Here is a 16,378-nt window from a genome sequence, read left to right on the forward strand (position 1 = left end):
ACGCAGTTGCAGTCGCAACGTGCCTTGCCAAAGTGGCCTACGTGGATAGCCATGTAGGCCATTTCGACAAATACCTGATGTGCAAATAATTTCAGTCTCTTTCAACTGTTTGGTACAAATGGCAATGCCATCGATGTTATGGCATTTCCTGTTGCTTACTTATTTGCTCTGTTATGTAACCGCGGACAAATGGCACGAAATGCAAAAAATGGGCACGAAATATTCTGTGCCCATCTGCCGCTACATTCCTGTCTGTCCCAAAGCGCCCTAGCAGGGTTAGCCCTCAAACAGCCGACGAAGATTGACCGGTGGCACATACAGTTACCATTTCCTACTTGGAAAGTGACCGGTTGTTCGATTACTGGTGGCCTCTTAACTACTCTCCTATCGGTATGCCCTCGGCAGAAGTCATGCAGACGGAGCACTCGCGACACCGGTCGCCTACGGTGGCGGCCTCTAGCGTTGGCTAGCAGAGATTCTCCTGCATCGCATCATCCGACGAGCTTTTTGAGGGCTGCTTTTGCGGCGGTTGGTCGCAGCAGAGCATCCGACGGAGTGCTTGTTGTCGGTGTTGTCAAGGGATGTTTTCCACTCGGTACACTGGACAACGGCGATCATAATGCGACTTTGTGTGTTCAGAGAGGATTGTTAGAACGTTCTGCGGCACTAGTCGTAGAAATCAGTCAAAGTGAGAAATCTTTTTCATCAGAACATCTACTTATCATGGCTGCGATAGTCGTGTGCCTATGAAAACCCGTGCGTACAAGTGATACAGTTGCCGACCATCTTTTCCCACCGTGTAAAGGACGTTGGCTGCCGAAATGGCTCAGGACATCGAGATTGCCAGTCTGCCGCCCGACGTGCGAGAGAAGCTCGCGGAGTTGGAGCTGGAGTTGTCTGAAGGTGAGGCACCCACAAATTCCGTAGGCCTAACAATAGCGACAGCTTAGCAGACGACTAACGCCTCCGATATGCTATCGGTGCAAAGTTAATGAAAGTTTCAAATTTATTTGGTATTTAATTTCAACTGTAGTGATTACGAATTCGTTCGGCCTTACGGCATTCTTGCGCTTACAAATACAGTATTTAAGCTTGAATTATATTTAGTCTTTGGGCTTATTGGCACGGAAACCAACTTTGTTTCGCGATGCACAATTTAAAGACATTTTGTTAATTGAGCTCGCCGTTCAGAAGCACTTTGTGTCTTGTCTCACTTCGATAATGACTAGAATTCTGACGCTCAATTATATGTTTACGCAGCGATTTCTTTTTCGTTACAATTTAATTATTTTTTTCAATTGGGCCGCTATGATCTGTTGTCTTGCAACAGTTCACAGTAGCTCATTGTTTCGAAAAAGCGCGTCAATCAGTCGCATGTTGTTACCGCATAAGCGCCAAGCGATGGAAACATTCTGGACCTATTTCGCGGTGCGGTTCGTTATTGTTGATCGCTTTGGATAGCTGACACGGAAGGTCGAACCTCTCCAACGTCGCCGTCTTCAAGATTTGCCGATTGTGGCGAGTGCTTGGATTAGCCGACTGTGATTGGAAGTGCTTTGGAGTGCTGAATTGGGGAGTTAGTATTATTCACCGACGCGAAAAAAAAAAAAAAAAAGCTCACACGCCGAGAAACAGTCGGCAACATAAAAAGAAGAAGTTGTTGAATTCTATAATGTTGGTAGGTGTCTTCATTGGCGACAATATCTGTAGTGCTCAGCAAAACCAGAATTTGTCCTACTTGGCGCCGGTTCGTCTGATGCACGCCAGCTTGCTCAGCGCTGAAAGTTTCCCCATAAGCGTGAAGGTTCATTCACTTTGTTCACGCCATCTGCGTTACAGCGTCGCTCGTAGCCACTGCTGTGAAACATCCTTCCCGCGCTCCGTGTTCCTCTTGTGTAGGTACAGGCTATCGTGGGCCTGACGTTGTGTAAAATTGGCGTTTATTAAACGCCATCTCAATTGTGGGAACGAAAGGTTATTTTGTTCGCAGAATGAAGCAACCTTCGGTTGGCTGGAAACCACGAGCTCCTCGGAGATGCGTCTGGCCACGCGTCTGACACTTCCGCGTGTTGAAGACATGAAAGCTCCGAGGGCTCTTGGTTTGTCGCTCGTTCCCGCCTGCTTAGCTCACACCATAAATGAGCCGTCTTCAACCCGTTTGGATTGCTGATTTCACGCTGAAAAGCCCATGTGAAATTGAATCATTCATTGCCCCACCCGTCCACCGCCGATGATAGAGAACACGCGTGCAGCTTCAGGTCACGTGCTCTTGTTCACAGCGTTTGAGCGAATCTTGGAGTTATTTTGCTGTGCGAAATCTTGGCTATAAACGCAGATGAGGTATCCCCGTCATAACAGCTGCATGCGCGAGCGTCATTTTGACTCTTGCTTTCTTCGATGAAGTCACTTCGGTGACCTTTGCCGTAATCTAAGTTTATAGGTTCAGCCGGGACTAGAGCAACCTAGGGTCATCCGCGATTCAGTGTTTGTGGTGGTATGCTGCTAAGCACGATGGCGTGGTTTCGTTTCACAGTCGCATTTGAGAACCCAGGTGATCAAAGTAATTATCCAGATCGGCGTCCTTCGCAGCGCCGTTGAACTTTATCAGTTGAACTGGACCAGCGTGCTCATTTGCGAGGTCGTATTTTGGCTAAGGAAGTTCCCCTCATGTTTTACGCTCTGTTTTGCGACTCCGCGATGATTGTCTTGGCCCTGGCCTGGATCCCTCTGCTTCGGCCCGTTTCACTCTCGTTATGTCGTGCGCGCATGTCGATTGGAGCGCTGCATCTCGGTGCTAGACTGGCCTGCGATTTGAGGTCAGCCGGCGGCGGAGGATGCGCTTCCTCGTTGGCGTCTGGCGCCAAGGACGCGCCCATCAAGCTGCCTCTCGCCGTCCGGCGCCCTTCAAGCCGCGCCCGCGCGGTTGAGGCCCACACGCCTGGACTTGGGCATCTCGCATTCTCAATAAGCCGTGTGCCGCTAAAAGCCCGCGGTGGCGTAAGTTCTCGCTCTTGAGAAACGTCCGTTTGGCTGTGTTGCTGTTTGCCTACAATGCTGCGCCCAAGGTGGCGCGATCCGCATATTTCGTCCGCAAGGAACTGTTTGAATGTTTAATGCAAGATGAAAAATGGAAGAAAGGCGATCGTGCGTTAATGTTTTGTTTACACATGCGAGTCCGTGCCCCTCCCAGTGCGCAGCGTGAAGCGTCCATGAAGGCTCAGCTTGCGCGCGTGCAGAATCTATGGCCGGTGGAGCGGAAGCTTTTGGGTGAAGTGGTTGTGTTCTGGCGTTCAGAGAAGTCGCGATAGTGCCTCTTGGCTGTACCCCGGTTGACGCTGTGCGCGGTGGCGCCTTGGCCGAATGAAGCGGCTTGCCTTCGAAGAGAAGGTCCGTACTGCTTTCGGATGTCCAGCTTAGCGAACGCGAATTGTGGTTCTAGTGCCGAACGCGGTGGTGCCAAAGCAACAGTCGTACCGCGTAGTACCTTGCCGGGACCTGACTCGTAGTCTGCTGTGACACGGACGCGTCACCACTGCGCATGCGCCCCACCGCTGGCCCGTGTCGCATGTAGTGCGAATTCGTGCTCTGGAGAAAGTAGCATCAGCAGCAGCCTATGCCTACTATAAGAGCAGGACGAAGGCCTCCAATTACCCCTGTCTTGCGTCATTCCAGCTTGTGCCTACAAATTTCCTAATTTCATCACCCCACCTAATTTTCTGCCGTCCTCGACTGCGTTTCCGCTCCCTTGGCACTTACCAAGTATAGCTGGCGTATTGCGTGTTTTGCTTGTTTTGCAGCTTGCGACGAAGCATAACAGCAACGGCGCTTTGAGTGGCGCCTCTATCGCCGCACGGATACGGTTTCCGTCCGATTCTCGGCGTTCCGCACGGCAAGACGGTATGCGAGAAGTTACCGCAGCATGGGTTAATCTGTCTCTCTGGCGCCCACTTCAAGCGGAGCCTTGTTAGTGATTTGCTCTTCCACGCTGTAGCTCCCGCGGAACGATTTCATACCGTCAAGATCTTATTTTAAAAAGGAGCAGGAAGGTCGACCACAGCACGAACGACCGCACAGTTACGGCTCTCTCCTGTGAAATATAAGCACTAACAGCGCAAAGAAGTGTGTTTGTCTCGTAGGAAACGCCGGTTCCTCTGGCAGGATTAGCTTGTGAGCGTGTGCAGCCGCCTTTCTCTCTCTTCTTTCTTTCATTGGACGTCCCTTTGTACCTAGACGCCTCATAGGTCGGTCGCTTCCTATAATTTTGTGAAGCTACATTTTTTTAGGAGGTTAGAGAATTGCAGTTCCACATCAGCGCCGTCTTCGTTGAATTAGCGAAAGCTCGTCCATACCCTGTTAATGGAAAAGACTTCTCATCTCTAGGAGAAAAAAAAAAAAAAAACAGCTCCTCTGTAGTGCTCCGTGGCTTTTTTTAAAGCTGATGAGCAAAGATGAACGTTTACGACATTTAGTCTGCACTATACCGTCCTTTTCATATTTGTGAGGGCACGAAGTCGTCCGTCGGTACCCATAGTATGTGATGAAACATGGTATTCGCTTTTCGACTCTTGTGGAAAGAGAAAGGAACACGAGGGTGGAGTTTAGTAGTGTGGTTTGCTGGGCCAATTGGTGCATGGTGAACGTATAGGGGGTACCAGCAAGTACAGACGCGAGCACAAGTAAAAGGAATGGACAATGCTGGTACCGTCCGTTGACCTTTACGTTCCTTTTACTTGTGCTCGCGTCTGTACTTGCTGGAACCCCCTAAACTGTCACAAGGGTGGAGGTTGTGTTTTCAGTACCTGCAGCTTCCCCGTGTCGTCATTCTCTAGTTAGGCGATTTTACTATTCTGTGCACTCCGAATCCGAAAGCACCAGTTCGCCCCTGCGGCGCTTCTGCGCATGCGCACGGGGCCCCTCGGTGTGTACAGTCTATAACCACGAACTTAATTCAAGGACCTCCGACCAGTTTGCATGCGTCAGCAGGTTTACTTTTTTTTTTTATTACGCCAGGGAAATAACATTCGTGATCAGTGTGTTGGCATACTGTAAGCAGCGAAAAAGAGTGTTCGACGGAAGCGCACCTGGCGTAAAAATTAAAAAAAAAAAAAGAAACGCTCGGCAAAAAGAAACGAAAACGAAGCTTTGGAACGTATGCGGTTACATGTTATTTTCTGTTTCTTGTTTGCTGGATGAAAAGCGCAAAAGACACGGTCGAGCACTCTTTCGCTGGGAACGTGCGCGCTCTTTTGATTGACAAGATCTGCTGTTATTTCCGCGCCGTTGGATTTCACTCGCCGTGGTGGCGTAGTGGCTATGGCTTCGCGCTACTAAGCCCGATTGCGCCGGGTCGAATCCCGGCCACGGCGGCCATATTTCTATGGGGGGAAAAATGCAGAAACGCCAATATATACCGTGCATTGGATGCACATTGAAGAACCCCAGGTGGTCAAACGTTATTTTGGAGTCCCCCACTACGGCGTGCCTCATAATCAAATCGTGGTTTTGGCACGTAAAACCCCAGAATTTGAATTTAAACTTTTGATTCCTCCGCTGAACCCCAAAACAGCTCGCACGTGCTGTACTGTATAGTTTACGTGTACCGGCCAGTGTGACATCTGTACATGTGTTATGTGCTGCGCATCACCGATGCACGCGTTGTTCGCTGTTCGACTTCTTTCCTCCCGTGCAGGGTACCAAACTGGACGTCCCTCGACTCCCACCTTTGCGCTTGCGCACGTGCTCGTTGAATTCCTCGTCGAGACAGCTCGTTTAATCATTTGTTTTTGGCGCCGGTGTTTGAAGACAAAAGCACGGACGTAATCATACACGCGCGCGCTCAGTTACGTGTAGGCATGCACGTTTGTATACACTCGACTGATGAAACGCAATATTGCGAGCGCTTGATCCGTGGTAGGCATCTCCACAATGCAAAGTCAGCGTGGTCCTTGAGATGGAGTTAGAACGCGCGAGTGAGTTATCTTCCACCACCAGTTAAGAAATAGTGCGTCAAAGAGCTCCTTTCAGGGCCAGCTTGTGTTCTAGGTTAAAGTTTTTTTAATCTCACGAGAGGCAAAAGCTGACGCATGCCGCGGAGGCAGAACAAGTGCTGCTACTAACTGAAATTTATTCTCAACATTTTATACCACTCGTACATTTGAAAGAGGACCTAATTAACAGTGACAAGGCGATGAAGTGACAGCGAGGCAATTGTAATGTTACAATGTGCGGTCCGGGAAGCTAATTTGATATATAGGCTCGTCCTTTCCCCGCTCTGTCAATTCTTTCTTTTGTGGCGTGCCGATAACATGACGCAGAGCTATCAACACGCGCCCACGCGGGGGATCACGGTGACGCGGACATTCTGAACGCTTTTTGGTGTCACCGGGCCGGATATTTACATTCGAGCTTCCACCGTGTGTACGCTCTGATTGGCGGCGGCAGATAGCGCAACCAGGCTATGCGCTTCCCGACGGCACCCTGGAGTAGAGTGCCTGCCGCTGCGGGGAAAATGAAGGAACGAATCAGCACATCCTAATGAAGTGCACAAGTTATTCACCCAGCGATACCCGAACAGCGTCCACCTTCCAGAAGCGCTGGGATTCAAAGCTGGGATTCAATTCATATAATTATTTCTCACGATGTTTTTACTATTTTATAAAAACCCTCCTCCCATGTAATGCCCCTGCGGGGGACTTAGAAGGTAATAAACTGAACTAATGGAAGCACTAGCTGGTCAGCAGGCGGTATAAACAAGATACGCTCAGAGTATTGGTGGGAGAAAAAAGGAAGAGGGTGAAGATTTTGATGATCCCGAGTCGTTACAGACATAGGTAACGCCACAATATAGAGATAGAGGTTTTAAGGAAGAAAGAAAAGATCAAGGATACAATGGGCAAAATACTAGACTGCGTGCTGTATGCATGTATACGGTCACGCTGTAATGACAGTGAAGAACCACAGTGGCGTAACACATGTCACGATTATATGAACCTGTGCCCATCAAAGCAAGTAGCACTCAACGCAATGATAGCGGCGAGCGCACTCGTCGATCGTCGAATTTGTCAAGGCTGTCGGCTTTTATACATGTCTCGTCGAAGGTTCCAGCGTAATCGCCGGTGCCCGCATGCCTTCCAGAAAGTACTACACGATTCGTGTCGCGCATACAATCTGATTACACAAAGTTCGGTGACAACAGACAACAGATAGAGCCAGCGATAACATTCGAGAAACTTCAGATACAGAAGGGCGCGTCGCGCTGAGCGATAACATTGCAACACGGATAGGCTCATAAAAGGAAACGTTCACCGGAAACAAACACAATTTATACGCCAGTCATTATAGTGACTCATTAGCACGCTAGTGCCTATTTGTCGCAGACCCATTACGAAGGGAATCATTATCATTACAGGAGCTGTGTACCATCGCGGAGGAAGCCGCAACGCTCGTTTCCAGTGATGTGTCCATGATGCAAGTGAACACTGATATTAATGGACGACCGCACGCCAAGTTTCGTCCTAGACGTCAGCGCTCGTTTCTCCCCTGGCGGAACGATTTCATCTCCAACGGGTGTAGGTTTCCGCCGCCGCTCCTCTTAAAGAATGGAAAACACTTCTGTTGTATGCGCTAGCAGTGGCCGAAGTTCACGCGTGCCGAGAAATTGAATATGTGCACGATGCATTGAACATGACCGGCGTTCATTCCCGCTTCACCACTGCACCGATCGATCGAGTTACTGGACGATACACGCCCGCGTCTTGGTCGCGCTGGCATTGCTGAAGCAGGAATGATTACTAAGACTTTCAGCTTCCGTCTTTTGAGCACTGTTAAAAAAATGGCCAAGCTGTCTACATTGCTGCCTCTATTCCATATTGTAGGGGACGTACTAGTTAAAGTTGATGTCGTACTTGTGCTATGCAGCGATATATTTTATTTCCGCACAGTGTCGATGGAAGTCCGTTGTCGCCATCAGAGACAACACGGATTTGTAGCAAACATATTGTGAAAAACTGAAAAAAATGATTTTAGCTCGTATGTGCCGCATCGTATGTGCTTACAATTTTTCCGGCGGCACATACGATGTCGTTTCCAATTACCTGCTCAACGTCACATACATGGTCAAACAGACGCTGCGCTTTCGCCGCATTGCAGTCATAAAAATAATTGTCAAGTGTACCGATCTTCTTAAAGGCAAATAGAAGCGTGTACAGTCTGTTTCACACTTAGGGGAAAACTCGGAACGTATTGCATCGCGATGCGGCAAGCAATGGAGTCGTGCGGCGGCAGCAGCTCGAGGAGGCGCAGACGCTCGAGGGGCGGGATCTTGAACGGCGTCGTCTGATACGGCGGCGCGCGCTGGCCGCATTGTCGGGAAACCTTCTACTGTCAGTTGCAGGGCGTCGATCTCATCGTTACTGCGTGAAATGAGCCGGTATTCTTTACTAAGCGTTGTGCAACGCCCACTGATACGCCTCGAAGGTAAGTAAGAGCTGCTGCCGCCGGCTGACTCAAGCGCTCGCCGTATCGCGATGCAATGCGCTCCGAGTTTTCCCCTAAATGTGTAACAGACTGTACATCGCCCATCGATTGAAATGTCCACGCGCACACACGTACGCACACACCGCACGCGGCACGAAACGTGCCCAAACACGCGCAGTGCAGGAGGCAATCAAGGCGGTGCGAACGAGAGGTGGGAGAGGGGTACCACCCGCTAATAGAAATTTGCTTCGCATGCGGCGCTCTCAACGCCGGCGCAGCAGCGCCGCTCTCGGTGCCGTACTTGTCCATACATCGCAGCCATAGGTACTGATGCGCATTTCGCGTATATACAGCGTACATTACGCGGTTCATTGTGTAAACATCGACAAGCTCCTGTGTTTAGCCGGTTGAGGGTCCAGCCTGGTACTCTGCAGAGCCGCGGCATGAATACAACATTCTCGTGAAGCCCGCTGTCAACTACGAGCCTCGTGTTGACGCTGCGCGCTGGAGACAAGCAGCTCACGCGCTCCCGGCCAGTGTCACCACTTTCTCCGCGCGTGACGCCTCTGTGCGCGGTAACCTTGCTCGCAGTGAAACGTGCTTTGGCAAAGTTCGTGCGGCTCGCTCTGCACCCAGCCGTCGCTTTTCAAGCCAGGCCCCGTATCTCGTTTTCGATAAACTTCTGTCGCAGGTGTGCGCATAGTTGTCCTGTCTGGGAAACGATCGAGATATCCGGGACGCCGCCTTTCGCTTGGCCAACACGCAGCGGAAGTGTGGTTCCTTTGGTGTGCTGCCGTGCGATACCTTGGCCATGTGGTCAAGTAATCGGAATGAACTCCTTGCGAGGCCGGGATGCGCTTTCCACGGTGTTTTTGCCTTTGGCAGTGTTGAGCCAGGTGAATGCGCTTTATCTATCTGGACCCGGCACGCGCCTGCGGTGTAGAAATCCGGGAGGGAAAGTCGGCAAACAGTCGGCCACAGCGCATGCAAGGGCGCGCAGCCGGCTCTCTCTCTCTCTCTCTCTCTCTCTCTCTCTCTCTGTGTGTGTGTGTGTGTGTGTGTGTGTGTGTGTGTGTGTGTGTGTGTGTGTGTGTGTGTGTGTGTGTGTGTGTGTGTGTGTGTGTGTGTGTGTGTGTGTGTGACGCTGTTGCTCTTTAGAACCGCTCTTTCAGCCACAAGCGCGCGGCTGCGCTGACAGAGCTTCTCACCACGGCGGTTAGCGTTTGTTTTCTGCTCCGTGTTGGACTATGAGGGCTCGCTTGGCGTTCTTGCTACAGCGTTCTGCGACTTCGTATAAGCCACACCTAATGACGTTACAGCGCCGTGCTATTCAATGCGGCCTCGAAACGTTGCGAAATCTTACAACGTAAATAAATTTCTTAGCCACGATCTCGGATGTCTTCTACGTCGTTACGACCCGCCGTGGTTGCTTAGTGGCTTTGGCGTTACGTTACGCTGCTAAGCACGAGGTCGCGAGATCAAATCCCGGCCGCGGCGGCCGTATTTCGATGGGGGCGAAATGTAAAAACACCCGTGTACCGTGCTTTGGGTGCACATTAAATAACCCCAGGTAGTCGAAATTAATCCGGAGTCCTCCACTACGGCGTGCCTCATAATCAGATCGTGGTTTTGGCTCATGAAAATCCAGAAATTAATATTATTATTATCCACGTCGTTAGGATGCGAGTGAGTGTTTTACATCGAATACGTGCTCTACGAGAGCAGCAGTGATCACCTAATTGATTTCGACCACCTTAGGTCCTTCAATGCGCTCCCACTGGAACGCGGCTACAGAATCAGACCCGTGACCTAGTGTTCGGCAGCTGATCCGCCTACACGCTATGGTTAGGCCACTGTAGCGGCACTGCGTTACGCGCTCGAGATTTCTCGCGGTTTGTCAGTGCTAAATTCGGACCCGCAATTTGCGCCGTAATGAGTGCACTATATGCTGTGCTGATATCTTATAGTGAACAGCTTCACCTATCTCGTGTATGTCTGATCCGTGGGGCAGAGCTGCACGCTGGTGGCGTATTGATTCCTTAAATCATGGCACATACAAGGGAGATTGGCCGCACAACGTCAAATCGGATGGCTACGAGTTGACTATTTCAAATAGCCAAATTTGAGAAAGAGTTACAGCAGAAACCATCTTCCATGAATATCTAAATCAGTGCGAATCTACCCTGCACGTACGTAGCGCGAAGCCCAAACAAAGTCACGTCCTCCCGGTGCTCGCTCGAGGACCGCCACATGTGCGTGCTGCGACACCCCGACGACGTACGATCGGAACCAGAGGCGGTCTCAGACGCTGCACGCCGCACCGAATTCGTCTTCGGCAAAGTGCTTTTGAAGCTACGCACCTGCGTCCCGCAAGTGCCGGTCCTCCAATGGACGCCGCTTGGTCTCGGCGGCATGGCCGTCCGCTTGCCGTGCCGCTGTCCTTCGGCCGTGCGCAGCTTCTCTGGTTCGCGCTCCATATCTCGTGGGCCCGTCGCTTCGCCACTTCGGTAAGCATTGCATGCTTCTGCAGTCTCTGCAGAGCCTTGCACTCTTCCGCTTGATACTTTCATCGAGGGCTCCGTTGTGACAGCAGGTAGAGACCTACGCGCAACATGGCTAGCGCAACCGAGCCACGTCTATTCGAGCGCGAACATCCCGTACCACCTTGAGGAGCATGGAGGTGCCAAGCCAGCAGCGGCGTGCGAGCGGACGCATGCGGGTGGGCTAGCATCGGCGACAGACGGCCTCGCGTTTGGCCAGCTTGGCTCTGAATACGCAGAGAAATGCTTCGCACTTAGAAGCGAGAAGAGAACGGTGTCTGATGAGGAGTTTTAACGAAATTTAACAAATAATAATTGAAAGAGCGTGCGCAAAAATCGCACCACAGAACCTCCCAAGAAACGTAAGGTGATCGATGCACCTATAAACTAATGAAGTTAATTTCAAATTACCCCATAGTTGCGATGTACAGCTCGAACAATAATAAATTTGGAACAGTCAAATTCGGCATGTCCACTCGACGCTCCTGTGCATTGGGCTTCTGTACATCGTCACGGTGGAGCAACCCCTCGTATACTTGGATTTTGCAAGTTCTGCCGCAGATTTGTTCAAAAAGCTCGATATCACGGCGTTTACCGTGGTTATTTTACATTACGGCCGAAACACGCTCAGTTTGTTTGATTTGGCAAATTTCTGACGCCGTTACACGAGCTGGTCGGAACATGTAGTTACTTGAAAAGGAAAAAAAAAAAAAGACACGACCGAAAGCACAGCCACGTATACACGCGCGCCTGCAGTTTTTCCTTGGCGCTTTGCTTTGCTTCTGGGATCATTATCTCCGAAGTACCGAGCCATTGTCTAGCCCTTTAACAATCCCCATATACTCGACAGAGACGCTACGCTCTTTTAATAGCAGCGTTACTTTCAGGGGAAGCTTAATCGTGTTGAGAGCTTTAAGTTGGGTGGGGAGTAAAGAGAAATAACTTGGGGTATAGGGCGCGTACGAAACAGCCAGCGTAGGCTGACGACCTTTTTTTTTTCGTTTTTTTTTTCTCAATTTAGCTTGAAGGCTGATTACAGGGGTTATGTTATACACTCGGTGTCTTGTTGGAAACAAAAGGAGTACATTTGTCTGCGGTCTGGACGGCATTGAATGGCGCCCGCGGCTTGTCGGCCGAGGTGAAGGCAACTCAGCCGTATGTGACCGTTAGTCGGTCTCTCGCAGTGAAATACGATGCAGCAGCCGTCGCGTATGCGTTCGCGCCTCGGTGTGCGCTGCATTCCACACACGGCTTTGGAAATGTTAGCTGATGCATGTCGGCGAGAATTTACTTGCATGCAGCGGAGACCCGACGCCATTGCAGTGTTTTTTGCACTTTGGCATACATGGCTGTCGGAGCGCATGCGCAGATAACGGTTCAGACGCGTGCAGTGTTTGCTATAGAAGTTTAAACTTGTGACCTCAGTCATCGGCGGTTACCTCAAGCTGCCTTTTCAGCTCTTCACTGTGCGTGCTATTAGGTTATCATTCCCATAAGTATAATGGCAGCAGTTATGTAGTAAACGCTAGCTTACAAGCGGCTGCGGGCTCAACAGTGTGGAACTCTGCGAGAAGTATGTCATTTGTCTCGAATAACCACAATTTGTTTCCTTACGACGGAAACGCCTAATTCCGTAAGGCCGTCTTTGTGTTGTAACACTCTGGTTCAATACACGGGTGCTCAGTCGCCTGCAAGTACATTCAGCGAGCGCGCTTTTATCCTCTTATAAAAGCGTTGTGGACAGCAATGTGCCGTGCACTGGAGGTGCCTTCTGACTTCCATGCAGATAAGGCTGGGGGGTTAGGAGGTGTGCACGTGTTAGAACAGTGTAGCATTCTTCCCCCATTTTCTACGTCACGCACATGCAAATTGACATTGCGCGCTAAGGCTGGCTTCGTTGATCTCACTCTCCTGTGACAGTAGCGATGGTTGCGCGCATTGGTTGCGATGCGACGTGATGAAAACCGCCGTAGACGGAGAAACGAGAGAGAACGCGCTCGTTTCCTCGTCTGCAGCGTTGTCGATCTTGTCGAGCGGAATTCGCAGACTTCCTCGCACGTCTCTCAATATGATCTCAGCGGTGTAGTCGTGCCTCCCCTCGTGCCGGCCTTGTGTTGGCGCGGGCCGATCATCGCCGTTCGGGAGGAACGCGGCCACGCAAATTACGAAGAGGAGGAGGCACATCGCGTCGCCGTCATGCGCGCGCGGGGGGCTCGAAAGTCGGTCAGGTCAGATGGGGGCCCGACTGGTTTTTCAAGATGGTTATACAACTACGGGCGGCCGCGGTTCGGTACAAGAGAAGCGACCCGCCGATCGGCGTTCTAGGCCGCGACGATGCAAGGCCGCCTCTGTGCTGTGCGCGCTCGTACGTGGCAGCCGCATGGCCACTCGAGTCGGCGTTTTATGGGCACTGCATCTCTCTCTCTCTCTCGTGTATCCGGCCTGTGCGTGCCTTGTCTCGAGCAGCTTCGACCTGAGGTCGCTGCTGTATGGCCGACTGTCTTGCAGCTGTGCACTCTCGAACGGACCGAGCGGTTTATCACTTTTTTTTTTTTTTCGCACGCTCAACGTTAGTAGCGCTGCACGGTGTGCGCAAAGCGGAGCGCGCGTGCGATCGCATTCGCCCCGGAACGTCCCTCGACGTGCGCGCATTGTGCGGTGGGCGTTCCGGCGATTTGCGCGTTTGTAGTGCGGCATCCCGTGGGCACAGCGAGTGCTTTGTCGCGATTCTGACTGTGCCGGGCGACGACGCTGTCGATTGATTCAACTTTCGATCACACACTTTTACACGCGCCGGGACATCCACCGCCGTCGCATCAACGTCCTGTCGAGTCGTGTGACCCTTCGAACGTTTCCACGGTTTTGGAAAGCGCGGTGCTTCGTGCATGACGGCTGCTCCGTTCTCACAATGGTCTCTATATTTGCGTCGCCAGTATCCGTGTGTTTCTTGGTGTTTGTTATCTTTAGCCGTGATTCAGGGTGTTGGAGGGGGGGGGGGAATGCAGGCACGTTATGTTGAGCGAAAGGGCACGATGTGCAGTTTGCATTGCCGTGTGTAATATATTGTATATTGTTAAACACTTGCATATTTTTGTACATGCCTTCAATACTTTCGGACTGAACCTGCTTTCCGTTGGTCGTTCGGACCAACATGATGACCTATGCGAACTAGAAGAAAGAAACAAACAAAAGAAAACAAAAACGAACAAACATTGTTAGTGTGTTGCAATATTTTTGTTGCACGTGGCTCCAGAATTGCGGCAACGACAGCTGAGTACACATCAGCAGCTATGCAAGGCACACTCTTTTTTCACGTGGGCGCACTATCACCTGAGGACCGACCTTAGCAGCCCAATATTGTTTCGCGTTATTGAAACAGGCGGCGGCTGCAGTGACCCCATTTAGTCATACGGTTGTGGGGTTTATTAATTGCCAGGCAGAATATGCCTTAGAATACGCGTTTTCAGTTTTCGCCGATTTGAATGCTCTCTTTTTAGCTTGCGAATGCTATTAGCATTTTCGCTTCTAGGGAAACAAAAAAGCATACCAATTGGACCTGGATTGGTAACCTCTGGAATTTCCAAAATTCCCCATGAGCCACGCATTGGTGAGGGAGGGAGTGAATTATAGGTGAAATTGGAGTGCACAATATTTTTTGGGAACGGTGGAATTTCTTGCCTATGTCAGCGCACCTTGCTCCTCCCGCCTCCAGGTGCGCTGACATATATAGCCTCGCTCGACCCCCTCGTCAACTTCGTGAGCAGTGCCGCCAAACTCCTAAGCTAAGGTCTATTCGATTCAGCCAAGTTTCTCTGCACCTTCTGCACCTATTCACGGTGCACTGCACCTAGACCCTCGATTCCCCAAGGTGCAGCAGTGCACCCTGCACCCCCGTGCTCGATTGAAAGGGGTGGAAGGCAAGGTGCCGCCGCTGTGCACTGCACCCTTTAACCTTGCAGCGAGTGGGTGCAGCCCGGCACCCCCTGCACTTTTTCGTTTGAGGTGCCGTGCACCTTTTTCTGAATCGAACAAACCACTAGTTCTCCCCTAAATAGGATAAAGAACCTCCCTGGATTTTTGAGGTACAATTGTTCAGCTCGTCAGTGATATTTAAGGTAAACTTTCCTTGTTATCCTAGTAGACTGGAAATTTATAGTTAAGATCTTTTTCCAAGTTCGGTTTTTTTTTATATAAATGTAGGTATAGTGAAGTCGCTTTACTCAGGCTGAAATGGTGTCGCAGTACAAGTTGTGCTAACTAGTGTTTTTCGTGCTAACAACACAGCCTCCTGCTTGAAACCAGAAGCGACCCGGCCGCCTTTTAATTGTCGTGCTCAGCGTATGTGTGTCCGCTTATGCCGAGATTTGCATCTGCAGCATACGTTTGTTTTCTCGGTTACAGCGCAATATTGCATTCAAAGGGCGCATAAATCGACAGCATATATCTGTGCCACATTATCGAGCCCAGGACATCTACACCTTGTCGTGTACTTGGCGAGAGGCGTTCACTATAGGCCACAGTACGACCACAAGTCATACTTCGCATGCTAGTGTAAAGGCAATTCGCGCTGACTGAAATCAAAACACGCCGTCACGTCAGCAGTTTCACGTATCGGTCATCGCGGCGTCGCAGCAGTGATTTCTGGTCTCTCTTTCCTTCGCGTCTCAGCGCACGTTTTCCCTAGATTTGGAAATTTATTTTCTAAACAAGACCTGAAATTCCTAAATCCAGGGAAATCTCCCTAGGGTTAGCAGCACTGCTCGTGAGTGACATCGACCGGGGCTCGGGGAGAGAAGGTCCCCCATGGGACTGGCCGTGCCCGAAGAAGTGTCCGGAGAGACGACTGCAATTGACCGACCGGAGCGGAATCGGCGGCTTTCAAGGCGACCGCGACATAACACCAAGCGACGACGGTCGCCAGAAGCCGCAGCACCAAGCCTATAGAGAGGCATCCGTTCAAATAAAGTTTTACTAACTCACACTATGTAAGTCCAGGTGAATGCCTAAGCTTATTGCTTGCCTGCCGGCTCATCAAGCATCCCAGAACCCGACGCTTCATGTTGGGAATACCCAATTAAACTTTTATTTTATTATCACTGTGTGTGTGTTTGTGTCGTGTTTGCGCTCGCGCGCCGGTGCGCCTCCGAGGTCGGTGGCACCGAGATGCGCGTGCGCGCTGGGAAGTGTCCGTATAGCACCTATGGGTAGGATGCTATAGATCTAGTGGGATCCCCCCTGTGTGAGTTAAGCGCAAATGAGCTTGAAGTGGATTGTAGTGGCCCTGCTTTCCCATTCAGTAAGAAAACATTTAGTAAAGCAATGAAGGGGGCTAGTTGGTGAACGTTCATGGTTATATTGCGCTC

General features: G+C 50.8%; 1 protein-coding gene across 4 annotated transcripts; it reads left to right on the plus strand.

Annotated features, from left to right (window-relative positions):
- Positions 1-318: 318 nt before the first annotated feature.
- Positions 319-16,111, plus strand: LOC142566314 (uncharacterized). Of its 4 annotated transcripts, none has more exons than XM_075677231.1 (3): positions 341-688; positions 806-903; positions 15,761-16,111. In XM_075677231.1, exons 2-3 carry the CDS (start codon positions 822-824, stop codon positions 15,988-15,990), a joined length of 312 nt encoding a protein of 103 aa, XP_075533346.1. In that variant the 5' UTR covers positions 341-688; positions 806-821; the 3' UTR covers positions 15,991-16,111. The 4 variants fall into 4 exon arrangements, 2 of the variants coding, with proteins under 2 accessions (XP_075533346.1, XP_075533344.1); XR_012825020.1 differs by adding an exon at positions 7,409-7,566 and having other exon boundaries at positions 482-903; positions 15,747-16,111; XR_012825019.1 differs by lacking the exon at positions 15,761-16,111 and adding an exon at positions 7,409-15,740 and having other exon boundaries at positions 319-903.
- Positions 16,112-16,378: the final 267 nt, after the last annotated feature.

This window comes from Dermacentor variabilis, unplaced genomic scaffold, assembly GCF_050947875.1.
Source record: "Dermacentor variabilis isolate Ectoservices unplaced genomic scaffold, ASM5094787v1 scaffold_12, whole genome shotgun sequence".
NCBI classification, from domain to species: Eukaryota; Metazoa; Arthropoda; class Arachnida; order Ixodida; family Ixodidae; genus Dermacentor; species Dermacentor variabilis.

Coding starts and splice junctions, on each gene's coding strand:
- LOC142566314 (XM_075677231.1), top strand. CDS start 822: ATGGCTCAGGACATCGAGATTGCCAGTCTGCCGCCCGACGTGCGAGAG. Junction 904..15,760: donor GGAGCTGGAGTTGTCTGAAG/GTGAGGCACCCA, acceptor AAATCTCCCTAG/GGTTAGCAGCACTGCTCGTG.